Source organism: Protopterus annectens, chromosome 11.part0 (assembly GCF_019279795.1).
Source record: "Protopterus annectens isolate FY-2018-M chromosome 11.part0, PAN1.0, whole genome shotgun sequence".
In the NCBI taxonomy this organism is placed as follows: Eukaryota; Metazoa; Chordata; order Ceratodontiformes; family Protopteridae; genus Protopterus; species Protopterus annectens.
The window spans coordinates 462,140,196-462,160,219 of record NC_056745.1 but is presented as its reverse complement, the minus strand read 5'-3'; the positions used below and the strand labels follow the sequence as shown (position 1 = coordinate 462,160,219).

The 20,024-nt window shown below is 43.1% G+C and overlaps 1 protein-coding gene across 3 annotated transcripts in view; it reads right to left on the bottom strand.

The window, feature by feature from the left end:
* The window catches only part of OPTN (optineurin), a 700,455-nt gene that overhangs the window by 352,611 nt on the left and 327,820 nt on the right, over positions 1-20,024 (bottom strand). For all 3 annotated transcript variants that reach the window (XM_044087961.1, XM_044087962.1, XM_044087963.1), the window contains one exon: positions 13,978-14,127. In XM_044087961.1, the coding sequence (XP_043943896.1) occupies positions 13,978-14,127 (150 nt within the window). The remainder of the gene's footprint in view (positions 1-13,977; positions 14,128-20,024) is intronic.

Sequence of the window (20,024 nt, the reverse complement as noted above, 5' to 3'; positions counted from 1 at the left end):
TGCACCATAGAGGGCAGTATCCCGGAAGTTGACTGCATCAGCAAGGATGGAGCCGAAGGAGTCCGCACCAACGGTGCCAAAGGAGACTGCATCTGTAGAGATGGTGCCAAGAGAGTCTGCACCAATGTCAGTGGTGCCGAAAAAGGCTGCGACAATACTGTCAGAGCCATGAGTGTCTGCACCGGGAACTCCAGTGGCAGTGAAGAAGATATAGCTGGAGTGAGAACAAATTGGGGTGGAGCCGAAGCTGGGGCCAAAAGGACCATAGATGGCGGCGCCGGGCCAGAAATTTTCACCTTTTTGTGAGTCGACTCCTTGTGATCTCGAGAGGGAGACAAAGTGAGCAACCTTGAGGAGGAAGAAGAATGCCTCTTATGGAGTTTAGGAGGAGGAGGAGATGAGCCCTCTGACACAGAGGTACCCTCACAGAAAGGAGATTTAAAGAGGCCTTTTAGAATAAGTTTATTCTTCCTTTCATTCAGAGTCCTAGTCGAAAAATTTCCACAAATCCCACACCGGGGGGGGGGGGGGTCCATTGACAGGTGGGAAACATTCAGACAATAAAACACACAAATCATGACCATCAGAAAGCGGTAACCTACGGCCACATTCTGTACATTGCTTGAAACCAACACTACTTTTCTTATCCGACATTGTAATATCAAGGGAAAAACTACAATACTACTAAAAGGTTATGAAAGTACCCAGAAAGGTGAGAAAGGGAGAGAAAGAATTGCCAACGATGGTAATGGAGAATTACCTCAAAGGTAAGAAAAAGGACAGAATATACTATAGGGAGAGAGTCTCAAAGTTGCAACAGGGTAAGAAGATAGAGATAGTGAAGAACTGAAAACTTTCTATACATTAATAGAAAAATTTAAAAAAATTGAACACTTAGCTGAGAGAGAAGGCTTGACATAGCTATACGGCAACATGGCAAACGAGATCTGAGGTAACAGGTTGCAGAGCATTGTGGGTAGGATCTTGGCTCAAGAGTTTTTGGTTGACACGACCTTGGTATAAGGCCGGCTTGGTTCCGAGGACAGAACCGATAACCCATTGTAAGGAATTAACGAAGATTGACAACATCAGATGGTATTTCAGTTCAACAGGCAGCTTGTAGAATCTGTTTTTTTAGGCGCCAGTGGTTGGGAATAAGGAACGGAAGGTGCAGACTGAAAGGCGTCCTGGTATCCATCTAGTACTGGGAGAACTGGAGAGGGAACTGGGTTGCCCATTTCCAAGAAACTATAGTATTTCTTTTGAACATCTGATAATTGCTTTGATTGTCATTTAAAATGCCTCATGTCCTGGATAGTTTCCCCAAAAGAGGCCTTCTCAAAAGGATAGTCAGGAGTCTCCATCAAGGGAAAGCTGTTCTGGGGGGAATGCAACTTAAGGGACAATCCCGGGAATGATCAGAATCCAGGTCCTGTTCCTCCTCACTGGAAGGGAATCTTGAGTGTGCCTTTGTGGTGTGGCATGTGGCAGCTAGGACATACAAGGAGAAGGTTTCAGGGCTATGACTGTTCTAAATAAGCCCTGGGAGAAGTCTATCCATTCTTTTTCTTTGGAAGTTGTAGCGGAGCTCACATGTCTAATTTTCTGTTTTTTTCTTTTTAGGTGTGACATCTGCCTGAACTAGTCTCAGAGCTTCAGAACCTTGGCATATTTCAAGTGTGCCTTAAATCTCTTCCCTGACTAGGATTTGAGGAACTCCACGTGGAACCTCTGAAATAATGAGACACAGTTCATCCAAGGGGTCTGCCACCTGCAAGACCTCAGGAGCCATACTGGCCTGTGAAGGGGTTTTCATAGCGGGCAACTGAGAGGATATCTGATGGACTGTAGGTTTTGCAACCTCAGTGGGTTTGTCAGACTCAAATGCAAGACTACGAGTCGTCTTTGTTTTTTTTTTTTGGAGCATCTTCGGTGGAATGGCAATGTCAGATGCTCAGGATTCTGCCATTTTGGCTTGGGCCAGGTGTTTCAGATGCTGAGTTTCAAGGAATGTGTTAAGGAAGGAATGTCTGAACCTAAGGGTTTTAGAAACAAATGACTGGCAGATGCATCAAGTTTTGTAGTTGTGTTTCAGGTTTAACCAAAAAAGACACACTCTATGCTAGTCCTTGTGTGGGACCTGTCTTCTTTCACTCACACTTACCCCTCCCAGTTGACATCTAACAAAAGTGATCTACACAATCAAAATACTCACAAAAAGGAATGTTCCTCAATAGGGAACTTATCTGAAATGTGAAAAAGTGAAGCAACTGTACCAATGATCCACTGAAGATCAGTCTGACAGATGCATGACCTGCATTCAGGCTGGCAGCAAGATAGCCTGGGGTACTCATGCATACATCTGCCTATATACCCAGATGCATATGATCTGAGGTCACACATTTTATGTACTCCCTCAGGAAGGTAAAGATTTGGTACCCTGGCCCGACATCAGCAGACAAAAACCCATATGTAAAGAATACTGCAACAGTGATTTCAGTCAGGACATCAACAGAAGACTATCAAAGACTGGAGGAGAGAATAAAGGAGTACCATATGACAAACATGGCAACAGTCAAGAGGCATGTGTTCTGGGCAGGAAGGGTAGAATAAAAAAGGCGAGATTGTGTGGGATTTTAGAAAAGTGGATTACGCTGTGCAGGAGAAGTGGGTCAAGGATGAATTAGGAGGCTGGCAGCGAAGAGACACAGTAAACAAGCTGTATTTGAAATTGGCCAAAGACAGAATACTCAAGCTTATAGACAACAATGTGACAAACAGGCAAGATGAGACAGGCTGGATAAGCTAAGATGAAATGTGAGGCTATCAATTAGGGCAAAAGATAGGCCATACAAATGGTGGGAAGGTGGTGAGGCTGTACAGTGGAGGAAGCACAATACAAGTAGACTACTAGAAGGGCAATAAAGGCAATTCTCAGGAAGTGGTTCTCCGGTTCGATTCTTGGCTGAAGCAACTTCCGTACGGAGTCTGCATGTCCTCCCTGCAGTTGAGTGAGTTTTAAAGACATGGAGGTAGGCGCAAGTGTGTGTGTGTGTGTGTGTGTGTGCCTTATGTGAAGACTGGGTGCTGGGCTGGCAACTTGACACAGTAAAAACTCCACTGCCAATCAATATGTGGACTGGTGGGTCTGCTGTGGCAACCCCTAAGGGGAGAAGCTGAAAGACACTGCTTTTTATTTTACTAGAAGGGCAATAAAGGTGAACATTGAAAGTTTACAGAATTGAACAAAACAGGAAACTAACTTTTTTTAGACATACTGGGGAAAGAAAGACAACAGCAATACTTGGCAAGCTGCGTAAAGATAGAATAGAAACTACAGAATACTAGGGAAAAAAGCAGAAATACTAAATGACGAGGCAAAAAGGCAAAAACAGAAGACCAGTGTGAGTACAAAGGAACATGTGGCTAACAGTTAGGGCAAAATGAAGGGTCTCTATAAGAAGTGGAAAGGAGGGGCTGTGGAAGGGGAGGAGGCAAAGTATAAGAAGGCTAGCAACAAAGGTGGCAAGGGAAGCAAAGGGTGAAGTTAAAAGGGAGTTGGCAGAAACATCAAGAAAGAAATTTTTACATTTTAAGAACAGAACAGAGGGAAGAGAGTGAGGGCAAAACTGGCAAAGATAGGAAGGAAATCACACAAGACTGGAAAAAAAAAAAGAGCGTGTGAATGAATACTTTGCTTTAATCTTCACACAGGAAAAGCAAGTGAAAGAGTGCCATGCTGGGAAGGAGTCAAGACAGAATACTGAACAGTACAGACACCAGGATGCAGACAGAGAATTCTGAGAGGAAACTGGCTGCCCTTAGGGAGGATAAAGCATAAGGACCAGATAAAATTTCACTCAAAGTCCTCAAAAATGTGGCCAGTGTGTTTGCTGATCCCCAAGACAGAGACTTACAACTGAAGACTGGCTACTGGCTAGTCCAAAAAAAAAAAAAAAAAAAAAACTAGGGATTTGCAGGCCTGTCAGCTTAAAAACATGGCAGTGATTGTCATGGAGAGAATCCTGAATGGAAGTCTGGCTGCATTTCTAAAGGACATCCATCTCAAGGACAGCAAACAGTAAAGTCTTAAGGCCAGAAGGAACTGTCAATCAAACCTGATCCAGTTTTGTAACAGAGTTGCATGTAAACTTGACAGGACAGTATCAGTAGACTTATTCTACCTGGATTTCAGTAAGGCTTTGACTTGATCCCACACAGGTGGCGGATATGAATAGTGTGCATGAGTGTGTGAGTGTGTGAGTGTGAGTGTGAGTGTGAGTGTGGGTGTGAGTGTGAGTGTGAGTGTGAGTGTGAGTGTGTGAGTGTGTGAGTGTGTGAGTGTGTGAGTGTGTGAGTGTGTGTGTGTGTGTGTGTGTGTGTGTGTGTGTGGGGGGGGGGGGTTAGAGGTAGGACTAAAAATGAGGAGCTGGACAGTGGTATGGTTGAATGGTGTGATACAGAATGCTGTGGTGGGAAGGACAATGTCAGGAATTAGAAAAGTAACTAGTGTATGACCATACAGGTCTGTCTTGTGTACAGTATTCTTCAGCATTTTTTCTCACACATAACTGAGGGGACATAACATAATCAGCCTAACCTCTTTGCTGATACCACAAAGACAGAAGCAGCACTGGAGGATGGGAATCCAGGAGAGTCTAGTGAAAGCTATGGAAATGCTGACAACTGGTCAGAAATATGGCAACTGAGGTTCAATGCAAGCAAAAACAAAGTATTGCACTTACATCCACAGCAGACCTTTCATGAAGGAGGAGTGGAACTGATGGAAACAGAGCAGAAAAAGGATCTAGGGCGATAATTACCTGGAGTGGACCAAAGTGAGAGTGCAGTGACAGCATCTAAAAGGGTGCTAGGGTGTATTATCATGTGGCACAAATTCCAGAAGTATGTTGGCAATGTTACTACTCTATTACCAGATGTGTAGTGCTGTTTGGAACTCTGGAGCTCACATAAGGAAAAGGACAATGGGATGCTTGAAGGAATACAGAAGAAAGTTACCAGAAAGATCAGTGAGATGGAAGGAAAGGAAAATGACAGGAGAATAGAGGGGCTATAGCTCTTCTCTCAAGGCCAGAAAAGACAGGGGGAAAAGATACTGGTGCACACAATCACCAAGAAGATATGACGAGTTTATTCTGAATGGGAAGTGCGGGGGGGGGCATAAATATCACACTGTAGGAGCCAACTACACCATGGCTTTTCTAAAGACACACGGAATGAAAACTGGAATGGGTGGTGAAGACAATCTCCAGAGGAGATTACAGAACAATGGGCATACGGAAAAAGGGGAAGGGGGTAGGAGGAATGTAGGCAGGCAGAATATTAATACATGTAAAAGGGTAGACTAAACAGGCTTACCATTTCCTTCTCTCTTTAAGGAAATGTAATGTAAACCTAAAAAGTCCAGAGGATAAGTTATCTTCAGTGGAAAGGATGGAACTAAAGAGAAAACAAATGTGAAGCTGAGAAGACATGCCAACAGAAAAAGTACAGTTTTGTACCTACCATAAATGTAGATGTTCGAGTGCTAATACAGCTGCAGTCATAACAGATGGGTTCTCCTGCCGTCAGGCGGGTCCTCGGTCGGCCGAATTCCAAAGTCTAGGTCCGGCGTCGGTTGTTGTCGCTTCTTCCCTGACGTCAGTGTGACAGGGGTATAAAGGAACCAGCCGACGCCATTTTCTTCAGTTTTTCTTGCCCCAGATGTCAGGTGCCCCCAGAAGGAAGGCAAAACATAATTATAAGTAATAATGCAATGCAATAATATCAAAAACCAGTAGTGCAAGCAAATACACCATAAAAGAATACCCCAATCATGTTGTATGAGGAGGTGTTAGCCATTAGGATAGTTCCAAGAGGGGAAGGAGGGAGGGAAACCTGGACTGCAGCTGTATTAGCACTCGAACATCTACATTTATGGTAGGTACAAAACTGTACTATGTTCACTGTGCATACAGCTGCAGTCATAACAGATGGGTAGAATCCCAAAGCTAACAAATGGGTGGTAGGCACTAGGTGGTACTAGGAAGACCCAGGATGCCTTGCAAGACTGCAGTGGCGAAACCTGCCCTAGTTTTGGAGTATAATGGTAGGTGGTAGTGCTTGGAGAAGGTATGTACAGAACTCCAAGTGGCTGCTTCCAAAATATCTTTGGTAGGGACTCCTCTGAGAAAGGCTGTAGAGGTGGCAGTGGCCCTTGTGGAGTGAGATCTGATGCCTGTAGGTACAGCCTTGCCATGAAAGGAATAGCAAAAGCGTATGCAGTGAGCTATCCATTTAGAGATTGTCTGTTTCGAAATTGGCTTTCCTTGAGCTCCTACAGCATAGGACACAAAGAGCTGGTCTGATTTTCTGAAAGGCTTTGTTCGGTCCAGATAATAACGTAGCTGTCTGTGGATATCCAGGGAGTGTAGTAGTCTCTCCCCTTTGTTTTGAGGATTAGGGTAGAAGGTAGGTAGATGTATGGCCTGATTCAAAGCTACCTCGGAGACCACTTTAGGCATAAAGGACGGGTTGGTTCACAAGGAAACTCTGTCCTGATGGAAGATTATGAAAGGCTGCAAAGCCATGAGTGCTTGTAGTTCTGAAACTCTACGAGCTGAGGTAATTGCCAGAAGGAAAGCTGTTTTCCAGGACAAATATTGCAAATCTGATGAGGAAGCTGGTTCAAAGGGAGGCAAGGTCAGTTTTTCCAGAATGAAATCGAGATCCCAAGTAGGTATTGGCTGTTTTCTTGGTGATCTTAGATTCTTAGCCCCTCTGAGGAACTGCCTTAAGAGAGGGTGTGAGAATAAGGGTGGGTCAGTGTTGTATTGTGCAGAAATGGCTGAGGCATGGATTTTGATGGAGGAGAATGAAAGTCCACTGCTTAACAGCTCAGTTAAATACTGTAGTATTTGAGGTAAATTCAGTTTTCCAGGATCCTGACCCCTTTTTCTCATTCCAGGCGCAAAACCGCTTCCATTTTGCGGAGTAAGCTTTTCTAGTTGACGGCCTTCTGGCCTCCAAAATGACATCCTGAACCTCCTTGGAGAGTAGGGTTTGTTGTGATGCTAAGGGATCTTCCATGCAGCTAGATTGAGTGTCTTTAGCTGGCTGTGAAGAGTTTTGAAGCTGTGTTGAGTCAAGAGAAGTGGCATTAGAGGCAGTGTCCATGGTGGTGAATACGTCAGGCTCTTCAGGAGTGGGTACCAGTGTTGTCTTGGCCAGTCCGGAGCAATGAGGATCATCTTTGGTCTGTCTGTTCTGGTTTTCAGTAGAACTTTGGGCAGCAGAGGAAGAGGTGGGAAGGCATAGACTGTCATTGATGTCCAACAAAAAGAGAGAGCATCGACTCTCCAGGCCTTTGGGTGGAAAATCCTTGAGCAAAATTTTTTCAATTGGTGATTTTTGTGGGAGGCAAATAGATCTATGTCTGGCCTTCCCCATGCTTGGATTATCTCTGTAAAGACTTTTGGATGCAACTTCCATTCGTGTGGATCTGTCATATTTCTGCTTAGGTTGTCTGCCAGCGTGTTTTCCTTGCCTGGCAAGTACTGTGCTTGTAGTTCGAGTTGTAAGTCCATGGCCATGTTCCAAAGTGACATGGTCAGTCTGCATAGGGGGTAGGAATGTGTTCCTCCCTGCTTGTTTATATACCACATAACTGTGGTGTTGTCTGTTCTTATCAGTAGTTGTCCTGGTTGCAGAAGGTCCTTGAAAGCTATAATAGCATTTATTACTGCTAGCATTTCCTTTTGATTGATGTGAAGGTGCTTTTCTTTTTGGGGCCATTTGCCCTGAATGCACCGATCTGCCATGTGCGCCCCCCAGGCGTAGTCTGAGGCGTCTGTTGTGATGACTTGATTTGCTTGAGGCTTGCTGAATGGAAGACCTGTGTTTGTTTGGCAAGCTTGAGCCCACCACAGAAATTCCTTTTGCAGACATGGAATTAGTGGTATTATTGTTTCCAAACTGTGGCTGTGTTGAGACCATATGTTTTTTAGGTACCATTGAAGTTTCCTCATATGCAGCTTTGCACATGAGATTAGTAAGATGCAAGATGCCATGAATCCCAGAGCCTGCAGGATTTTCCTTGCAGTAAACTGGAACAACAGGAACCAAACAGGAAAAAAACAACAGGAACAAATTCCACCAAGGATTTATTATACACTGGAAAAGTCTCTCTCTGACGTCTCGGCCAAAGCCTTCAAGGAGAATAAAATACTTACATAAAAAAGCAGTATATATACACACCCATTACAAAGTGATTAAACAATTAATCAATTTAAACAGCATATTGGCAAGATAATACTTTCCAATTGAGCTCTTCATTTAGCCCAAAAGGAAACATAGTTTTAAATTTTAAAATATACACAGCTTCTTTCTGCACTAAAACAGTTTTCATACTTATATTATTAAACATAGATACACCAACTTGTTCCAATATAGTTGCTTTCAAGCCATCACTACAATTATTATGGGCTTCTAAAAAGTGCACTGCAACTGGGCTATCTTTCTTACAATTTCTAATGTCTCTTAAATGTTCTAAAATCTTATTTTAAATGCCCTCTTTGTTTCCCCAATGTAAAACTTGTTGCAAGGACATTGTAAAGCATAGATAACACCCACAGAGTTACAACTAAATAAACCATGACTATCAAACTTAACATTATTAATAAATTCAAAACTGGATACAATATGTTTACAAGCCTTGCATTTCCCACAAGGGAAGGTCCCAACTCTAACAGGTTCCATATACATTCTTGGGGAGGGTAAAACAATCTTAGACTTCACCAGAAAATTTTTTATACTCTTACCCTTACGGTAAGAAAACTTAATATTCACATTAAGCCAAATTTTGAATTTATTAATAATGTTAAGTTTGATAGTCGTGGTTTATTTAGTTGTAACTCTGTGGGTGTTATCTATGCTTTACAATGTCCTTGCAACAAGTTTTACATTGGGGAAACAAAGAGGGCATTTAAAATAAGATTTTTAGAACATTTAAGAGACATTAGAAATTGTAAGAAAGATAGCCCAGTTGCAGTGCACTTTTTAGAAGCCCATAATAATTGTAGTGATGGCTTGAAAGCAACTATATTGGAACAAGTTGGTGTATCTATGTTTAATAATATAAGTATCAAAACTGTTTTAGTGCAGAAAGAAGCTGTGTATATTTTAAAATTTAAAACTATGTTTCCTTTTGGGCTAAATGAAGAGCTCAATTGGAAAGTATTATCTTGCCAATATGCTGTTTAAATTGATTAATTGTTTAATCACTTTGTAATGGGTGTGTATATATACTGCTTTTTTATGTAAGTATTTTATTCTCCTTGAAGGCTTTGGCCGAGACGTCAGAGAGAGACTTTTCCAGTGTATAATAAATCCTTGGTGGAATTTGTTCCTGTTGTTTTGTTTCCTTGCAGTAAGCCCGGTGCAATTTGCTAGTGCTGTGAAATATTGAGTTAGCTGCCCCTGCTTCTCTGGCATGAGGCCATCTGGGTGTTTGTATCCAAGTTGGCACCCAGGAAAATTATCTTCTGAAAAGGTATTAGTCTTGATTTCTTTTTGCTGACTGTGTATCCCAGAGAGCTCAACAACCTTATTACATAAGCCAGATGTTTCAGAAGTATGTTCTTGTTGTCCGCTTGGATCAGGCAGTCGTCCAAATAAGGGTATATTTGTATCCCTTGAAGTCTGCAGAAGGCAATTACTGATGCCAGGCATTTCGTGAATACTCTGGGTGCAGTAGATAAGCCAAAGGGCAATGCAGAGAATTGATAATGAATTGAACCTGCAAGACATCTGAGGTATCTTCTGCAATTTTGTCTGATTGGGACATGCAGGTATGCCTCCTTGAGGTCCAATGTTACCAGCCAAGACCCCTTGCCCAGCATGGAAAGAAGTTGCTGTAGAGTGAGCATCTTGAATTTTGGTACGAGTAGAAATGTGTTTAGGATGGACAGGTCCAAAATAGGTCTCCAATCTTTTCCCTTCCTTGGTACCAGGAATAGCCCGGAATAAAACCTTGGCCTTGTTCGTGCGTAGGTACCTCTTGAATAGCTTTCATGTTCATGAGCTTTGTAATTTGCCTTTGTGCCTCTGCCCTTTGATTGTGTGGCAGGTTTGGCATGCCTCTCATTTTTGGAAGGGTGTGAAAATGAAATCTGTAGCCTCTGTTTATAATGTCCAGTATCCATTTGTCTTTTGTGGCAATATGCCAATTTTTTGAAAATAATGACAGCTTTCCTCCTAAGGGGGCTACCATTTGGGACCTGGTTGGTCTGCAAAGGGGAAAGTCATTGGGTTTGCTTTCTGAAAGATTGCGAGTTGTCCTCACCACCTCTTTGTGTAGAAGCTTGCCATTGTCTGCCTCTATACGATCCTTGGGCTTGCCCTATGCCACTCGGGCGCCTGTATCTGCCTCTTTGGGGTCTGTCTGTGGCAGGAAAGGACCAGTTTTTTGAAGGCCAATTTCTACTAAAACGTGGGGGTTGAACCGGTAGAAATTCTTTCACTGTTTGCATTGACTTAGCCTTTTCCTCCATTTTCCTTAATACCTCCTCAGCATTAGCACCAAATAGTACATCCTTTTGAAGAGGAGCATCTATTAATTTAGCTTTGACATGATCAGGCAGGGCTTGTTCCTTGAGCCAGGCATGCCTACGTATGACTGATCCTGTAACAGCAGCTCTACATGAGGCCTCTAGAGCATCAAAACCACATTGTAAGGTATGCTTACCCACTTGTTCTGCACTATGCATCAAATCCTGCAACTCCTTTAAGTCTGGTTGTTCAGGCTGTGACATTTTACTTTTCAATTCTGATAACAAAAACTGTTGATATTTTAGCATATGAAACTGACAGTTTAAGGCCCTCATGGATAAGGTAGCCGAGGTATATACCTTTTTTCCCCACCTTTCTAAGGATCTGGAATCTCTCTTGGAAGGCAATGGATTTTTAGCAATGGAGGCCTTAACTCCCTTGGGACCCTGTGAGATGGTTTCTGGGTCAGCAGCATGGCTTTTGTATAGAAATTGGTGTGAGTCAGGAACCCTGTAGTACCTGTCAGGCTTAACAGGAGCTGGAGGTAGAGAGTCCGGGTTAAGGCAGGCCTCCGAGTAAACATAATCTACTATGTCCAAAACAGGAGGTATAGCCAGAGGCCTGTGCTGAGGAAGCAAGAGAAATTCCCTGAGCCTTTTCTTGGAATCAGAATATTCCTGGCCTTCCCAGTGGAAGTGTTCCCTTAACATATGCAAAGTTTCCCCAAATGAGTAATCCTCAGGGGGGGATACAGAAGGGATGGACTCCTCCGCATCAGAGTCTTCAAAAGGGGAGTAAGAATGTTCCTGATCATCAGAGTGCTCTGAAATAATGGAGCCCTGATCAGAGGAGGGGGAATCTACCTCCTCTCTAGGCCTTTTGTCTGGGGGGGGGGCTGAGAACCTCTGATGAGTAATTAAATCCTCAGCCATTTTAAGCATCTGTTTCTTAGGCATGGGGCCTGGGGATGGGCCCTGAGTAGCTGGTCGCAGAGTGCATGGTTGCTTTAGCCCTTGTGAAAGCCTTGATGGAGAAAGAAGAGGAAGGTCTGAAGACACCTTGAGTGTAAGTGGATCTTTCCACATTCTGAGTTTCAGCGCCAAGAGTGGCTTCGGTATCTGTAGTCGGGGTGTGGGCCGAGGAGCCTGCGACCTCGGGTACAGGAGACACAGTCAAAGACTGGTCGTCGGTAGGCAGGGGCTGCGTAGGCGCATCACTGAGAACCGGACCACGTGTAGTCAGCTTTGGCGTGGTGTCGGTAGAGGCCGCGGACCTCGCGTGTCGGTCCTTGTCTTTGCGGTTTTTTTTAGACAAAACCGGAGTTGGAGTATCCGACGACATGGTATAGTTAAATGCTTTTCCAAAATAATGCTGGGTGAACTCCGCCCGACGCTTAATAGTGCGTTTGTTGAATGTAGCACAAAAGCGACAGGCCGAGACCTCGTGGTCTGGGCCTAAACAAGGTATACAGAGGGAATGGAAATCCTTATGCGGTATTTGCTTCCCACAAGAAATACAATTATTAACTTTGTCTGACATTGGTCTGAGGCAAGAAAAGGTTCCCCAATGGGGTACTTAGCTTTTAAACGACTTCGGCTTCCAAAATTTTCGTAATCTCAGGAGCTGGCCGATCGGCACTTGCGAACTGCTTCTGCTTCGGGCACCGCGCGGCAAGAAAGACTGAAGAAAATGGCGTCGGCTGGTTCCTTTATACCCCTGTCGCACTGACGTCAGGGAAGAAGCGACAACAACCGACGCCGGACCTAGACTTTGGAATTCGGCCGACCGAGGACCCGCCTGACGGCAGAAGAACCCATCTGTTATGACTGCAGCTGTATGCACGATGAACATCTGTGATGTCTGGAAGGGAGACGTTACAGGGAGGTTTACAAAAGGAGAGAAGGGGAAGGCAAAGGAAGACTTAAAGGAAAGAGGAATACAGCTGAAAGACGGCATGTTGGAAGAAGTATTACGGATGAAAAGGTAAAAAGACTGGGTAATTTCTAGGATAACTACATGCAAATTAATCAGAAGTGGTCTTATTTCCTGTAATGGAAAGAAAAAGGAATGCAAGATGGTAAAAGAGTGGAGAATATGAAAGATATGTATGACATGTTCCAGTAGTGTGCAGGAGTAAAGTTTTTTTTTTTTTTTGGGGGGGGGGTTACTAAGATAGTAATGGAAGATGACATGACCAAAAAAAAACAGCAGGGGGGTATATATACACTGACAAGTATTTAAGGAACAAAGCAGAATGAGGATGACACAGAGTGATGAAGTGGTAGAAAGTGATGCAGGCTTATGGAATAACTTTGAACATATAAGATAAGGACATCCAGATAAATGGTATGTGAAGGGAATGAATAGGAGTGCGAAAATGGTTGAGCATTCAGAAGAGGGAAACAGATATAAATGAATGTATGAGGATGGAGATAAGTAAAGAGCAGGAAGGGAATAGGGGAGTAGTGGAGGTACAGCAGATCTAACAAGCAGGCTTGGAGTGGACACTACCATTAGGATATGATGCTTGTAGTTCTGACAGTACGACATATTTGAAGTCTGATATTAGAAAAAGTGTATATGTGAAATTTGTAAGGTGCTGTCAAGAACTTAATAAAAGTCAACTGAATAACATAAAACAAAATTCTCTCTTTCCACACATCTAACCACATCAAAATGTTACACCATAAAATGATCCCAAAAGTAACCTGCTCCATAGTTCATCACCCAAGAACAAGGTACATCAAGTGTTGTAAAATATAAGTTTAAATTATTAACAGTTGCATCACTCTGGTGGGTATGAATGCATCCAGTTGAACTCCAATAGTTAAATGCAAGGAGTTTTACTTACAGCATGCTTAAAACACTCACATGATATGTCTACATATGTTACTAAACTGGACTTGTTTTATCAACTTCTCCACAAACTGAGATTTTATTACTCTGTTAGGTTCAAATTGTAGCACAATATATGTCAGCATCATATTTCATGACTACAAGTGTACCAGAGTTTATGCTGTTAGCTTCATGTTTCAGAACTGCACTGATACTCAAAGTCACCTTGATCCAGTGAGAAAAAGATAACACATAGATGGCATTTAAAAGAGTTAATTAAAATATCACAAATACCATCTGCTAAATTCCTCACCGCATATTTTCAGTACTTGACTGTTGAAGCAAGAGGATATTTAACAAACCAATGCAACTTTTAAACAAGCACCTCACAAAAACACTACATGACAATGGATGACATACAAGTCAATAACAAAGAAGACATATCACTTTCCATAGTGTTACAGGTCATGCCAAAAATGAACCACAGGGATATTTTAAACAGGATTGCAGCACAGATCAGATAGCAGTAAATGCCACAGTATGCATGTTGCTAACAGTACACAGACAACAGTTACTTTTCATTAAGCAACTTACTTTTCTACAGCAGTTTTTGTTTGCTCCATTTTGATTTCTGACTGCATGCTCTCCACTTGAAGAACCAACTTCTGACTGGCATATTGAAGCTGCTGTTTCTCTTCAAACTGAGATAGAGCCTCGCTGGCCTTTACCTCAAGAGTTTGACACCTAAGACACAGGAGTCAAGAAAAAAGATGATGAACATATGTCACTTACTTCTACTTCCATAAACAAATATATCCTCCAAATTAATATAGAAGATCAGTTATGCAAGATCTTACCATAATAGTAGATGTCCTACTTCTCACTGTTGCAGTATTCTTTACTCCTGAAATAACCTGCTGAGGATAGCTGAATGCCTGGCCAGCATAACTCCAAAGCCTTTACATCTTCCAGGTGCCATACAACAGATGTTATATGTCCTACATGCAAGGCACATATTTGACATAACACCTCATAAGCCACAGAGCTGAAGTGTCCCAGAAGAACTAGAGCAACTTCCAGAGGAAAGTAATGACATGTACATCCAGGAAGAGAAGATAAAAAAAGACCCCTCAGCCAGAAGGAAAACAGAATTAACAGGGATTGGGGGGGGGGGGAGTACAGAATACTGCAACAGTGAGAAGTAGGACATCTATTTTGCTGAGCAAGCTTAAACGGAACATTCTTCTGCCTTTTTGTTCATTGTATCTATTATGATAAGATCTTACATAACTGTATGTGTTATGTAGAGAGTACATAAGCTACTGCAAAGTATGGGGGGATGAAGCCACAGAACAGCCTTCCAAAAGCCTATAAAGGATGGCCCTGGTAAAACCTACCCTGGCCTTAGAATTGGCATCCAATTCATAATGCTTGTTGAAACGGTTAACAGAAGGCCAGGTAGCAACTTCCAAGAAGGATCTATAATCCAGACCCTTGAAAAAAGCACCAGAAGTGGCCACTGCCCTGACAGAATGAGCAGAAACAGAAGAGGAAAGCTGCTTGCCATGAAACGAATAGTGACAAGATGATGGTTTGCTTAGATACCACGAAATCTAATTTCCTGGCATGAAAGGAAACAAAAAACCTGCTCAGATTTCTTGATGTTTGTCTTGTCGAAATATCTGAACTATGTAAATCAAAGATGTGAAGAACCCTCTCACTAGGATTCTGTGGAGAAGGGAAAAAAGGGAAGATGAATGGACAGATTCAAGGACAAATCACTAACCACACTGAGCATAAAGGAAAGCAGAGATACCCTGTGCCTGTGAAGAAAAAAAAGGTGGAACCACCATGAGTTCTTGAAGTTCAGAGACCCTCTTGGCAGAAGTAAGAGCGACTAACAGTACAGTCTTCCAAATACACAGTAATAGGGAAGAAGAAACTGCAAGCTCAAAAGGGGACCGAGTCAATTTCCCAAGACCACCATTAAGGTCCCATGCAGGAGAAAAGTACAGTTGTGTACACTTACCATAAATGTAGATGTTCGAGTGTATTCACTGTTGCAGTCATTACAATTGGGTTATCCTGCTGGCAGGCTACCCTCAGTCGGCCTGAATTCCAATGTCTAGGTCTGGCGTCGGTTCATGTCGCCTCTTCCCTGACGTCAGTGCGCCAGAGGTATAAAAGATGCAGCTGACGCCATTTTCTTCAGTTTTTCCTTGCCCTAGATTAGATGTCAGGTGCTCCCAAAAGGGTAGGCTGAAAATATGTCAATAAAACATGCATGCACCAAAGTATATATTTTGCCTTCATCTACAAGCAAATACACCACATAGGTTGTACAGAATAGAGAAGTACAGATAATTTCCAGCAAAGAAATGGGGGATGGCGGGTGGGTAACCTGGACTGCAACAGTGAATACACTCAAACATCTATATTTATGGTAAGTGTACACAACTGTACTATGTTCTTCGTGTTTCACTGTTGCAGTCATTACAATTGGGTTGAATCCCAAAGCTAAGGTTGGGAGGCTGGAGCTAAATAGCATTAGGGGCGGCTATTAGGCTCTGCAGAACTGCAGTGACAAAGCCTGCCCTGGATTTAGAGTAGAATGCTAAGTAATAGTGCTTTGTGAAGGTGTGCACTGAACTCCAAGTAGTTGCCTCTAAAATGTCTTTGGTTGGTACTCCATTGAAGGCTGCTGCTCTGGTTGAATGTGGCCTAATGCCCTTAGGTACTGGCTTGCCATGTTGTGAATAGCAGAAACGAATGCAGTGGCCTATCCACTTTGAAATAGTCTGCTTTGAGATAGCCTTTCCTTGTGATCCTGCAGCATATGCCACTAGTAATTGCGCTGCCTTTCTGAAAGCTTTGGTTCTGTTCAAATAGAAGCGTAGCTGTCTGTGTATGTCCAAGGAATGCAGAATTCTCTCCCCCTTATTCTGGGGGTTTGGATAAAAGGTAGGCAAATGAATAGTTTGGTTAAAGGCCACACTGGACACTACCTTAGGCATAAATGTTGGGTTTGTCCTCAGAGAAACCCTATCTGGATAAAAAATGATAAAAGGTTCCACAGCCATGAGTGCCTGTAGCTCTGAGACTTGTCTTGCAGAAGTTATTGCTAGGAGCAGAGCTGTTTTCCAAGATAAAAACGTTCTATCAGCTGTAGTGGCTGGCTCAAAAGGAGGCAGGGTGAGTTTTTCCAAGACATAATTGAGGTCCCAAGCAGGTATTGGTGATCGCCTTGGAGGCCTTAAATTTTTGTCCCCTCTGAGGTACTGCCTTAATAAAAGATGAAAAAAGATTGGTGGCTCTAAATTGTAATGAGCTGAAATGGCAGAGGCATGAATTTTTATAGATGAAAAGGACAGGCCTTTGTCCAGCATCTCAGTCAAGTATTGTAAAATCTGAGGAATATTTGGTACAGCTGTGTCAATTCCTTGTGCCTGGTTCCAAGCACAGAATCTCTTCCATTTTCCAGCATAGGATTTTCTAGTATTAGGCCTTCTGGCCTCCAAAATAACATCCATCACCACTTTAGTGAGAGGTGTGTTTTGTATGACTACATTATCCGCCATGCTGCCAGATTTAAGGTCTTGAGTTGGCTGTGCAGGATTTGATTGTTCTGCTGAGACAGTAGATGAGGCACTTGAGGTAAGGTCCAGGCTGGGCATTGAGACAAGTTCCTTAGGATTGGATACCAGTACTGGCGTGGCCAGTCTGGGGCAATCAGTATCATTTTTGGCTTCTCCTGCCTGACCTTTAGGAGTACCTTGGAGAGGAGAGTCAGAGGAGGAAAGGCATACACTGTTAAATTTTTCCAGGTGAAAGATAGGGTATCCACTTTCCATGCTTGTCTGTGATAAGTCCTTGTGCAGAATCTCTTTAGTTGGCAGTTGTGAGGTGAGGCAAATAGATCTATGTCCGGGCATCCCCATTTCCTTGTTACCATGCTGAAGACTTGTGGATCCAATTTCCACTCGTGGGGATCCTTGAGGTTTCTGCTTAGTTCATCTGCCAGAGTATTTGTCTTTCCTGGCAGGAATTGTGCCTACAGATTTACTTGGTAAGCCAATGCTGTGTTCCACAAAGTCATGGCTAGTCTGCAAAGGGGGTAGTGCCTCCCTGCTTGTTTACATACCACATGACAGTGGTGCTGTCTGTTTTTATCAGTAGTTGTCCCGGATGAAGTAGGTCTTTGAAGGCTGTCAGGGCATTTTGAACAGCTAGCATCTCTTTTTGATTGATATGAAGATGCATTTGGTTTGCGGACCATGTGCCTTGAATACATTTTCCTGCCCTGTAGGCTCCCCAGGCATAATCCGATGCATCCGTTGTTAATGTCTATGTGGCTGGGGGTAGAGTGAATGGCTGTCCCTTGTTCTGGTGACAGGCCCTCGCCCACCATCGAAACTCCTGTTGCAGGCAGGGAATGAGGGTAACTATTGTTTCCAGGCTGTGGCAATGTTGAGTCCAAACACTTTTTAGGTACCATTGAAGTTCCTCGTATGCAGTCTTGCATATGGAATTACTAGAATGCAGGATGCCATGAAGCCCAAAGCCTGCAGAATTTTTCTTGCAGATAACTGGGCCTTTGCCAACAGCTTGAAATAGGTTCATAGGTCATAGGTTCATGGTTTAGTACTAAGCTAACTGCTCTTGCGAGCCATTTTAAGCCTAGCCAATTATCCCTTGTGAGACTCAAACCCTGCACCTTGTGTTTGTAAGGCAAACACCTTAGCCATTAAGCCACCCTCCTAACCCTAAGGTACCATTGAAGTTCCTCATATGCAGTTGCCTTTGTTTGTCTGGAGTGAGATAAGCCATCTGGGCAGTTGTATTTAAGCTTGCACCCAGGAATATTATCTCTTGAGAGGGTACTAGTTTTGATTTCTGCTCATTGACTGTGTACCCTAGGCATAGTAGTAATCTCTTTACAAACGCCAGATGCTGTAGTAGAATGTCCTTGTTCACTGCTTGAATGAGGCAGTCGTCCAAGTAAGGATATATTTGTATTCCTCTGTCTGCAGAATGCAATTACTGGTGCTAGGCATTTTGTGAAGACCCTGGGTGCAGTAGATAAGCCAAAGGGCAGTGCAGAGAATTGGTAGTGCATTGAGCCAGCTTTGAATCTGAGGTATCTTCTGCATGTTTGTCTGATTGGGACATGCAGGTATGCCTCTTTTAGATCTAAAGTCACAAGCCATTTTTGTCCAACATGGGCAGAAGCTGCTGTAGAGTCAACATTTTGAATTTTGGAATATCTAGATATGTGTTTAGAATAGATAGGTCTAGTATTGGTCTCCAGGCTTTGCCCTTTCTGGGTACCAAGAACAGTCTTGAATAAAATCCTTGTCCCTGCTCTTGCTCTGGTACTTGTTGAATGGCCCTCATGTCCATGAGGGATGAGACTTGTTTTTGTGCCTCTGCCCATTGATGTTTTGGCAGGTCTGGCCAACCTTTTGCCCTTGGCAGTGTATGGAAGTGAAACTTGTAGCCTTGTGACACTATGTTCAAGACCCATTTGTCCTGGGTTATTATGTGCCAATTTTGAGAAAAAAGTGCTAGTTTATCCCCTAAAGGTGCTGCCAGAAGATAAGTGCTTGGCGCTGGCAGGGGGAAGTCATTGGGACTGTTTCCTGTATGGCTGTGATTTGTCTTCTCCAGTTTTGGAGGTAGAAGCACCCCATTGTTTAGACCTGTACGAACCTTGGGGCTGGGATCTGCCTCTAGGGTGTCTGTATCTGCCCCTTTGTGGCCTGTCTGACACTGGAAAGGACCAATTCTTTGCAGGCCAGTGTCTGCTAAATCTTGGTGGCTGTACCTGTAAGAAATCCTTGACTGTTTGCATAGATTTAGCTTTGTCCTCCATTTTCTTTAACACCAAACAAAACATCATGCTGTAATGGAGCATCTAATAATTTTGCTTTAACGCGATCAGGTAGATTTTGTTCTTTTAACCAAGCATGCCTCCTAATGACAGAACCCGTAACTGCGGCCCTGCAGGAGGCCTCCAGAGAATCAAAACCACATTGCAAAGTATGCTTTCCAACTTGTTCAGCTGCATGAAATAATTCCTGCATTTCTTTGTTTTCTGCACATTCAGAATTTATCAACATTTTTTATTTAAGCAGTGACATAATATATTGCTGATATTTGAGCATATGAAACTGACAATTTAAAGCCCTTATAGCCAGGGTAGCAGAAGCGTAAATCTTTTTTCCCCATCTGTCCAGTGCCCTAGAATCCCTGTCAGTGGGAGTAGGGTTTTTTGCAGTGGAAGCCTTGATCCCTTTGGGACCCTGAGAGAGAGAGTTTCTGGGTCAGCAGCAGGGTTTTTGAAAAGGAATTTATGAGAGTCAGGAAGCCTGTAGTACCTGTCCAGCTTAACAGGAGCTGGAGGTAAGGAGTCAGGGGTCAGACTGGACTCTGAAAATACATCATCTACAATGTCTAACACAGGTGGAATAGATAGGGGCCTGTGTTGTGGTAGTAAAAGGAAGTCTCTGAGCCTTTTCTTAGATTCTGAATAATCTTGGCTCTCCCAGTGGAAATGCTCCCTCATGGTATGTCAAGTTTCCCCAAAAGAATAATCCTCAGGAGGAGAGGCTGAAGGGATCGATTCTTCAGCATCAGAATCC